At 37.9% G+C, this 10,593-nt stretch overlaps 1 protein-coding gene across 3 annotated transcripts; it reads left to right on the top strand.

Annotated features, from left to right (window-relative positions):
- Window positions 1–1,714: 1,714 nt before the first annotated feature.
- LOC136202413 (DNA repair protein RAD4) lies at window positions 1,715–10,593 on the top strand. Of its 3 annotated transcripts, XM_065993027.1 has the most exons (14): window positions 1,715–2,271; window positions 2,416–2,801; window positions 2,898–2,990; window positions 3,930–4,022; window positions 4,145–4,246; window positions 4,681–4,730; window positions 5,909–6,610; window positions 6,951–6,992; window positions 7,280–7,607; window positions 7,683–7,877; window positions 7,984–8,136; window positions 9,197–9,406; window positions 9,597–9,980; window positions 10,098–10,593. In XM_065993027.1, the coding sequence occupies exons 1-13, from the start codon at window positions 2,259–2,261 to the stop codon at window positions 9,945–9,947; spliced, it is 2,718 nt and encodes a 905-aa protein (XP_065849099.1). In that variant the 5' UTR covers window positions 1,715–2,258; the 3' UTR covers window positions 9,948–9,980; window positions 10,098–10,593. The 3 variants fall into 3 exon arrangements, with proteins under 3 accessions (XP_065849099.1, XP_065849091.1, XP_065849106.1); XM_065993019.1 differs by lacking the exon at window positions 10,098–10,593 and having other exon boundaries at window positions 9,597–10,085; XM_065993034.1 differs by lacking the exons at window positions 6,951–6,992; window positions 10,098–10,593 and having other exon boundaries at window positions 9,597–10,085.

Consider the following 10,593-nt stretch of genomic DNA (forward strand, 5'->3'; position numbering starts at 1 on the left):
TCTACTCAATAATTTGTTCTTCCTCCTAATAATATGCCCGAAGACATTTTTATTCCACCCCCGCACATTCCTTCTGAACCCCTCAGCAACTTGAAGGACATTCGAGTGAGGCTTCCAATTATCTTGAACGAATTCCTTAAACTTAGGGTGAGACTCCCAAGCCACCTGATACCGAAAAGGTCTCTCCCCCCTAGGCCGATTACCTCTGATCAGCCTGAATATGATAGGACAGTGATCCGAATGACGGAACGAGAGATTTAACACAGAACCTCCAGGGAAAGTAGATTGAGCTGAAACATTAGCATACACTTTATCCAACCGAACGAAGGTACTGTTGCGCTTCCAAGTGAACTTATGACCAGAGGCACCCAGATCAGAAAGCCCACATAAATCCATGCTATTCTTATGATTGAGGCAACGGTTAACATAGTGATGCGAGCCCCCTCTCTGATCACTCATAAGGCTAATATCATTAAAGTCCCCAGCCACAAACCAAGACTCAGATATATTAACACTCATAGAGTAAAGAACCTCCCAAAGCCGTTTCCGATTGGCCAGGACAGGATCAACATACACCAGGGTAATGAAAAAGGGTTTATTACCAGAAACACTCACTTTACTATGAATAAACTGTTTATCCATACTAATTATATCAAAATGAGCGCGATCTGGCTTCCAGAAAAGCCAAATCCCACCAGCCCGGCCAGTAGCCTCCGATCTAACACAGTTCCAGTTTCTAAACTTTTTAGCCACCTCATCTGCTTTATCTCCACTAATCTTAGTTCCCAATAAAGCAAAACAAGAAGGATTAAATTGTTTAATTAAATCATTCACATGGATACGGGTAGCCTTGCTAGCCGCACCTCTAACATTCCAAAGCAACAAATCCATAGAAAGGAGGACAACTGACCGCACCCACAAACCTAAGCCAGGTATTTATTAGGTAATTTTATAACATAGGTAATTTTATAACATAAAAACACATTTTTATCCCTTAATACAATCATTGCATTTTCCCAATCTCGGTGCGTCTTGTCATGGACGTAAACTTCTTGCTATCCAAACCCCGTGCGGCACTAGTAATACTGTCTCTGATCGCTAGTCAGTCTCATTCTAACTTGCTCGTCGATGGAACGTAGCAAGAACAAACACGCAACGGAATAGATAAATAACCGTGTTGCAGCGGAAGACTTAAAGCTTTGCACAAAGTATTTGACAACAATCTGATTATCTCTCTTATTAATAAAAAGAATGCTCTACACAATTTTTACAAGTGAAGACTGATGGAATACTCAACTCTCAACCTCACAAGCTTACAACATACAAGTAGTAAGGTGGCTGGAATACTCAACTCTCCCCCTCACAACTTGATTTACAAATGAATGCCTAACCCCTATTTATAGTATACTTGCTAAAAATGAAGGGCTAGGATCAAAACAATCTAAAGACTTAAATTCACTCTAGAAAACAGCCCATACTCAAGTCAACTAGTCAAAGTCTTCTCCCATTGACTTGTTGACTTAGGAAGTTTCCTTAAAGGGAACTCATGGGTCTTTCTTGGCACTTTCCTCCTGGTCTAATTAGTCTTCTCTACCCTTGTGAACACTTGATTTGGTTGGAAATCAGATCTGGAGTTTCTTGTGGCTTGCTGTCCCTGCATGGGCCAGTTGCTGCTGACTGGGCACTCCCTTTGGGCCCGCAACCTAGCCTCTAGCCAATTCTTCAAACACATAAACATTTCCCCGCATAATACTTGTTTCTTGAAATGACATAATAGACCATCCTGCAAAGTATTGTACCAATTGGATTTGTGTGCTTTCCGTAATGGACTTGTGGTGTATGGAGCATCCATGTCCACCGCCAAAATGTCTCGAATCGGTATGAGATACAATATAGGAACTCTTTCTCTTGCCCCGATATCACTTGGCCGCAGCCTGGTTGCCTCTGCCCCCTCTGCTGCCTACTGTTATGCCTGGTGATTTTGGTTGTCTCGCCTTCTCCCGAGACATGGTAAAATGACCGCTTTGTCCCTTGTCCCTTCCGTCGGGCCCGTTGGGCACTGAACTTCGCCCTTAATGCGCATGAGCATCGGCTGTCCGTGACAGTCTGCATCTTGCAAAGAATACTGCCGCATACAGATGAGTACTCCCGAATGGCGCGGCTCTGCTCTAGTCTTCTATATAAACCCTTGAAACTGTTTTACGCGCGGGTCTGCTCTGCTCTACTATTCCGTTCCGTGAAACAAATTCAATTCGACAATGCGTACCAGAGGTAATATTCAATCTTCATCTTCTTGCTTTTCACTCTTCCAATTAAACCCTAATTTTCCTTATTTTTCCACTTTCTTTCTGATTTCCTTTTCCTCCTCTTGCAATGTCGGCCTTTAATGTTCTCTGTGGTTCCGGCAATTTGCAGGTAAGAAAGCGACATCTGCTGATGGCAGAGAAACTCTGGCTGATATTTCCATGGACGGAGTAGACAAGTTTGTTAGACGTGCCAATGCGCGTGGGAGGAAAGCAAATGGAAAGCAAGTTGTGGAGGATACAAGAGTTACATGGAATGATTTGGATGATCCTAAGGTGGAAGTTCATGGGGGAAGTTTCCAGGGTTCCAGGAGGAATTCCGATGAAGAAAAAGATGATATAGATTGGGAAGATGGTTCTGCTTCTGTGCTGGATCCTGTTAATAACAGTCTAGGTGGCCGCCGTGATGAAAGTAGGTTTATGACTATAGAATTTAGTGACTCACCTGATGATTCTTCTAAACGGAAGCCTATTCGTCGAGCTACTGCGGAAGAAAAGGTGAGCACTTGCGTTTGCAATTGGTAAATCGTAAGGCATTATTTCAACAAATAAAATGTAATACTTTTAAAAATAAAATAAATACTTTTCCTGCAGGAATTGGCAGAGCTTGTGCATAAGGTTCACTTACTTTGTTTACTTGCTAGGGGCAGAATAATCGATAGTGCTTGTGATGATCCTCTTATTCAGGTTTGTTGCTGCTTCTTCATATTGTACAGCAAAAATTTAAAATATTTATTCTCTTTAATTTCAAAATTCAAATGAAAAAACTCCTTTCTTTCAATCTCAGGCTGAGATATTGTATCTCTTGTCATTTTAAGGTTGCATTTGGATATGGAATTTGAAATGAGCTTCTAGTTCAAATTATATTGCAAGTGTTTGACCTTTTAAAGGACAAGAGTAGATATTGTTGAACCAATTGTAAATTAATGTACTTAAAGTTATGTCCTTTTTCTATTTTAAATTTCCTTTCGAACAATTTTCTTTCTTATTCATTATCTTTTGTGCACCATATACATCTTTCAAATTGTCTGATTCTTTTTTTTATAAGTTTGCCTACTTTAATTCTTCCTGTTCTAATTCAACCAAATATCTATTGTTAGAGCTGTTATGTTCTGTATAGAGAACTGAATGGAGTTTTTGGTTACCTGAAGTACAATGGAAACTATCAGTGCAACTTGATAAAGTGATCAAAGATTTTTTTTTTCCTACTTGAATTACATGTGTAAAAGTCTGCCAAGAAACAGAAGTAAAAACGTTTTACTTATCAGTGGCATAGCTCTTTCCTTTTTGGTACTGACGGATTAGAGGACCCAACTTCCTCAGTAAATATGTCCTGCTTCAGGTCACGACTACAGGAAAAAGTAAGCTTGAGCGGTATAACTACTGAATTGAACTTGAACCATTGTTGTTAAAGGCACACCTCAAGTACTAGGCACACTAGGATGTAGGCCTGGCACCTCAGAATGCTAAAGGCGGGCCCTGTTTTATAGGTTTCTGCCTAGGTTTATGACTAAATTATTTGAATTAAATGATTGTGATGGTTTTCATTCAAGGCCTGTTACACTGAAACAAGGAGAAAGAGATTAGCAATGTTTTCTTACATCTTCAATATATTACTGATGGCAGGCTTCATTGCTGTCTTTGCTACCAGCACAGTTGTTGAAGATATCAGGGGTCTCAAAACTTAGTGCTAGCATATTATCTCCGCTTGTCAGTTGGGTATGATTCTTTTTCCTTGTAGGATAATTTCTTTTCTTTTTTCCTTCAGGAAAGACTGGATTCCGATTTGTTAGGCGTCACTAGCTCTATTTTATTTCTGTAACATTCTGTAAAACATGCAGTTCCACAATAACTTTCATGTTAGAAGCTCAGTCAGTGAGAAGCGATCATTTCAGTCAGCTTTGGCTCATGCAATTGAAACTCGTGAAGGAACGCCAGAAGAGGTAGCATCCTGAATCCTGATATTTCAGTCAGCTTTGTCCCTTGCATATATATTGTTTTTAATGATCCTAGGCTAGTTTGAATCATTATTGGTATCAACATCATGTTATTATGCAACAGAAGTTCATGGAATAGCACATAATAGGAAAGGGAGTAGACTTAACATTAACTCTTTATTGAATAGCTATTCTTGGATCTCAACTTTTGGTTGGGATTTCATGTATGGTAATCATGACAGATTACATGTTTCTTGTTATCTGTGAAATAGAACTTCAAGTAAAGAATAGTTATTCCGTAGCCATAAAATAGTTATTTTATTCCTACTATTCAATTTTGAGAACCAAATTCACGTATAAGTAAACGAAAATTTCAGATATGTGCTGTGTATCAGTTAATATTCTATTGAGGGAAGAGTAAAGGTCAACCTCTTTTGCAGATTGCAGCATTGTCCGTGGCACTATTCAGAGCTCTGAATCTTACTACCCGGTAATATGTTACAATCAAGCAGATTAGTTTTTCACCATTGCTAGTATTTTAGTTTTCATTATTACTGATTCCAAAATTCAAATTGTGGATTTAAGAGTTCGAGTTATAAGTTTTTTTGTTATACAAGTGTCTGAAATTTCAACCTTTTTACTAGTTATCTTCTTAATTTGTTCTGATACCATTACTTGAACTGGAATTTTCTTTCCTTACCAGATCAATTTAAGAAGATGCTTGAACCTCCCAATTAGACAAAGTTATTGCAAAAGGACTATTATTTCATGATTCTACATAATACTTATAATAGATAACTGTTAGCACTGGTCGTAGTCTTTATTGAATTTTTTTTTTTTTTTTTTTTTTTTTTTTTTTTTGCGGTCATTGTGAGGGAGTCCTGATCATTGTATAAGGGAAAATATAAAAAAAATTGTGTTTTTTTAGATCTAGTAAATACTAAGCAGTTGTTTGAGAATTCAGTAACTTGTTGTTTTAGGTTTTTTCTTTCATCACCTTCAGTTTTTTCTTGAGCATTTGCAGGTTATCTTTTTGATGCATATCAAAATGTATAAGAAGTGAAAGCATTGTATCTTTTTCTTCCTGGCATGAGTTGGGTTATCTATTCCTGGTTCTGTTTATAGTTTATAGGTTGTCATGTGATAGTTTACTGTAGATGATTTTTGTTGGATTTATCAATGAGCTATTTGTTTCCAAGGGCTGGCTATTTGGATTAGATATTGTGTTGATTTTGATAGCCAAGTAATTGAAAAATATTATCAAGTAATTTATCTTTAAAATGACTCTCTCCTTAGCTGGTTACTCAGATCTCTCTCATGCCATAATCATGTTCATCTTAGCAAATCTGTATCATATTTAAGCCATGCGATTGTTCGTGCTTAAAAATACTTCCCATTTGAATACATAATTTAGATTTCATAATCCTTTGCACCAAATCTATTATTATATATGATATGTATGCCCATCACAGGTTTGTAATGTTTGATCCATTTTTCTTCATCTCCTGGGCGAAATGGTCTATATTCTACTATTCTTATATGTTTCCTGTGAAAGTTCTAAATTTTTGTTTTCTCTTGTACCCTAGTGATTAGTCAATTTTGTTTTATGTTAAGACTTGAGATGGACATTTGATAGCCCCTCTTATTTAACATATGTCTGTTTTTTAGGTTTGTGTCAATTCTAGATGTTGCCTCCAGAAAACCTGGCGCTGACAAATGTGAATCCTGTAGTCAAGGTACTAGCAAAGTGCAGAGGGGAATATTCAATACTTCAACGCTGATGGTTGATAGACAGAAAGAGGTTTCCTTAGCTCCTGTTAAATCATGGAATCAGGAAAACTATGACTGTGAAGCGTCTTCGAAGGGTTCAGGCATACCACAAGATGCTCCTGCTGCAGTCAAATTGGAAAATCAAACAACAGAATCATTTTCATGTGAGGCTCAGGATAACAAAGGTAGGGGTTCAAAGAGGAAATGTGATATGGAATTTGAAATGCAGTTGCAAATGGCTCTCTCTGCCACAGCAGTTGCAAGCCCACAAAGTAGCATGATGTCAGATGTGAGAAGCTCAATTAGTGATAAATCAAATATCACTCCTCCATTAAAAAAATATAAACTAAGTACAACCAAAGAATCTCCTTCAAGTGGAATCTCAACTGCAATTGGATCAAGAAAAATAGGATCTCCTCTATATTGGGCTGAAGTATTCTGCAGTGGGGAAACCTTGACAGGAAGATGGGTGCATGTGGATGCTGTAAATGCAATTGTAGATGGAGAACAGAAGGTTGAAGCTGCAGCTGCTGCATGTAGAACGTCTTTGAGATATGTAGTTGCTTTTGCTGGCCATGGTGCAAAAGATGTGACCCGCAGGTTTTACATCCTCTGATTTACACCTTTTACTACATTTGTATTCCAATGCAGTCACATTTATAGGCATACATGAAAAGATATCTCAGCTTCCTTCTGTATTCAGTAAGAGCATATAAGTCTCGTCTTCTTGGTTTCTAGATTTCGTTGATTGCTAAGATTTTAACATGATACTGCCTAGTGCAACCCTCACCTGTTCCATACATTGTCACTTGAACTGAAGTTCCTTGGATTTTCATTTTCTAATTTCAGAAGCATTTGTATGTGATGTACATTTTGATCTGCTGTAGTGATTAGTGAACTATTTCCCTATGAATCTTCTTCTCTTTATTCTGCTTTGCAGGAAATCTTGTGATGAAGGGCTTTCTTGGAAGGAAATTACTATGTCAGAATGATACAGCTTTCACTTCTTCTAGTGGTTGTCTGAGAAATTTTCTCCAAATCTTCTAGTTAAAAAGGACAGTTAATGTGCATATTAAGATGCATGAGTCTAGTTTTTTCCTGATCAATATCCCACGCTCTTCCTTTTTTCTTTCCTTCCTTCCTTTTTTTCTTTTTAAAAATAAATGCTGTTAGTTGTTTGTACATACTGGATTAGTACTTAAGGAGATGCGGAAATCATTAGTTAGTTCATTCCTATCTATATATTTACTCATTTTTCTCAAAGTGCAGGTACTGTATGAAGTCCTACAAGACTGAATCACAACGAATCAATTCAGTTTGGTGGGATGCAGTGTTGGCCCCTTTGCGGGAGTTGGAGTCAGGAGCTACTGGAGGTAGGGTCCAGTTGGAGCAACACGATAATGCCTCAAATAAACATGAGAAAATAAAAACCAACTTTTCTGGGAAGTCTGGTTCCTTTGGAGGGTCTGAAGTATCTGTGACAAAGGTAAATGGAGATTTTTCTGGGAGAAATTCTTTTGTTGCGACTAGAAGCTCACTTGAGGATATGGAGTTGGAAACTAGGGCACTAACTGAGCCTCTCCCCACCAATCAGCAGGTACAATGTTCAGTATGGAAATCAATCTGACCCTTAAGTTGCTCCTCAAATCTTACAGAACATATTTCTATGCAGGCCTACAAAAATCATCAACTATATGCTATTGAAAGATGGCTTACAAAATATCAGATGCTTCATCCCAGAGGTCCCATTCTGGGTTTCTGTTCTGGTCATCTCGTTTACCCTCGTACTTGTGTGCAAACACTCAAAACAAAAGATAAATGGCTGCGTGAAGGGCTGCAGGTTAAAGCCAATGAAAGTCCTGCAAAGGTTTGGCCTGCCTAATGTTAAAATATATGGTTTAGGTTTGTTATTTTGGTAGGCAGTTGAAATTTCTACTGTAATGTGTTTTTGAAATAATTATTCTTTCTTACAGTTGTTGAAACAATCTGGAAAGATTAAGAGAGTAAAATCCTCCGAAGATAATGATTGTAGTGAGACTAATGGTAAGGGAACTATTGAACTTTATGGAAAGTGGCAATTAGAACCCTTGAAATTGCCCCATGCTGTAAATGGCATTGTCCCAAAGGTCAGTTTCTATTATTTACCACCTTGTTCTGTCACATTTCGTTCTTAAATATTCTCAAAATTAGAATGAGCCTGCAAGTTGAGTTTTGTTCCACATTTCTTTATATTTTCTTTATTTTAGTCATTTTCATATTCGAGCTAGTTTCCTTGCACCTTTCCTGAAGTTAGTACATTTGTTTATATAGTTATTGATCTAATTTATTTCAAACATGACCTGTATTATTACTATTTTTTTTCCACGGGTTATGTCTAAGTAGCTTTGAATAAAGATCTGATTAAAAAGAAAGTTTATTTTTTCTTTTTTTTTGCAGAAGTGTTCAAAATGTTGTTTGAATTGGGTCATGATTCATTAGATCTGCTTTAATAATTGTACGGCTTAACCAAGAAACTAACTGTGGATTACGTGTGTGAGCACATATACAAGTTAGAAATTGAGCAATCTATGAAGTCTTGACTGTGAAATTATTTAACTACGTAAACCACATATATATTGTTTTCTCATAATTAAAAGTGATTTTTTTTTTTTTTTTTTTATTTATTTATTGGAGACGTAAGGAATATATGCCCAAGGACTTCTTAATTCTCCTTTCTGAAGTTGTTTGAGAATGCACTGTAAATTTCCAAATCGGCTTATTTTCTAGTGTTTTTTTTTGGTGTGATTAGGAGCGGCCTCTTGCCAAATAAATTGGCAGGGGAAGGCTTGCCCCCAGTACACCCTTGTGGTGGGACCCCTCCCCGGACCCTCGCTCAGCGGGAACGCGTAGGGCGACCGGGCCGCCCTTTTATCCATTTGTGCATGACCCATTTCATTGGTGGTTGGGAGAATGCTTGAGCTGGTTTTGGACTTAAGCTGCTTATGGAATATGCCTTATAACCTATCATGTTTGGCTTCTGAGAAGAGAGCCTTTTATCTACAATGCTGTTTTGTTTTAGATTTGCAACAGTTACAGTTAGAAACTCCCTGTTGAGTTTCTGGTGTGGGATTTTATGCCATTGATTTGTATTTTTCTTCTTGTATGTATATGTTGTCACTTCTCATTGACTGTTAAATTGGAATTCAGAATGAGCGTGGTCAAGTCGATGTGTGGTCCGAGAAGTGCTTGCCACCAGGTACTGTGCACTTGAGGCTGCGCAGGGTATTTCAAGTTGCCAAGAGACTGGGTATTGATTATGCAGCTGCCATGGTTGGTTTTGATTTCAGAAATGGTCGATCTGTTCCCGTCTTTGATGGCATTGTGGTATGTACGGAGTTCAAGGATGCAATTTTAGAGGTAAAATGATGGCTGTTATTTTAGTTGTTCATCTAAAACTTAAATTCAATTGGGAAATGCTGATGCTTAATGTCAAAGAAAGAAATTAGTATTGGTTGAATTGTTTATTTATTTTGCATGATCGGATGTAGCACGTGGGCGATTCTTGTGTTTGAATTGGAATTTGTTGTTCAACTTGCATGTTAAACAGGCATATGGTGAAGAAGAAGAGATAAGAATGGGTGAAGAGAAGAAAAGAAATGAAGCAGAAGCTGTTTGTAGGTGGTACCAACTTGTTTCATCTATCATAACTCGACAAAGGTTGAACAACTGTTACGGGAACAGTTCATCGCTGGAAATGACAAGAAACATTCAAGTTACAGATATGAAACCAGACATACGTGTTGGTAGCGAATCTGATATGCAAAAAGAAAAAATACAGAAGCCCATAAAAGAGCACGAGCATGTATTTGTGACAGAAGAAGAGTGCTTTGATGAGGAGAGTTGGGTGAGGAGAAAACGGTGTCATTGTGGCTTCTCAATCCAGGTGGAAGACTTATAACACTTGTATACATCCATCAAAGGATTCATTCATGTAATTGCATCTTTACTCCTGTGGTACTCTCTTTTTATACTAGGAATACATTTCGTTTTCAAAAATGATAAATTTTCTTTTTATAATATTCATTACCATTTCTCATCGCTGTCTTAGGCATCATAACTGGGTCCCCGTTTCGCGGTCCAACAAGCTCAGCTTAGAATCCCTCACATCAAATCAGACTGGAGCTGAACATATTTGTGTCATGATCCAGCTAAATAGCTTCATAATCCCACTAACATCTGACATTCCTTCTACATCAGCTTACTCAATAGGAATTGAGGTCTAGTGGATGCAAGTGACAATCTCATAGAGCTCATCCTGACCATGTGGTCTTGGATCAGTGAATAGAAGCTTGTTTGGAATCCTTGGATCATGAACAACGGATTTCATGGTGAAATCACAAAGAAGCTCATGTACAACATAGCTCGATCCAAGAGTCGATTGACATACTCAAGGCAGAGCATGCAACACAATGAAGGTTATTAGGGCAGAGTTAAAAGAGGCAAAGGAAGCCAACAAACACGCTGGTAAACATGATTCCATTGTTTGTTCTACCGAACATCACATTGTCCGCACATGCCTCTAGAAGAGAGATCTATCTACAGAC

Source organism: Euphorbia lathyris, chromosome 1 (assembly GCF_963576675.1).
Source record: "Euphorbia lathyris chromosome 1, ddEupLath1.1, whole genome shotgun sequence".
In the NCBI taxonomy this organism is placed as follows: Eukaryota; Viridiplantae; Streptophyta; class Magnoliopsida; order Malpighiales; family Euphorbiaceae; genus Euphorbia; species Euphorbia lathyris.

What these genes read in the sequence shown, in the direction of transcription:
- LOC136202413 (XM_065993027.1), top strand. An exon ending in CTCTCCCCACCAATCAGCAG is followed by an intron (nt 7,608 to 7,682) that starts GTACAATGTTCA and finishes ATTTCTATGCAG; the next exon opens with GCCTACAAAAATCATCAACT. An exon ending in TAAATGGCATTGTCCCAAAG is followed by an intron (nt 8,137 to 9,196) that starts GTCAGTTTCTAT and finishes ATTGGAATTCAG; the next exon opens with AATGAGCGTGGTCAAGTCGA.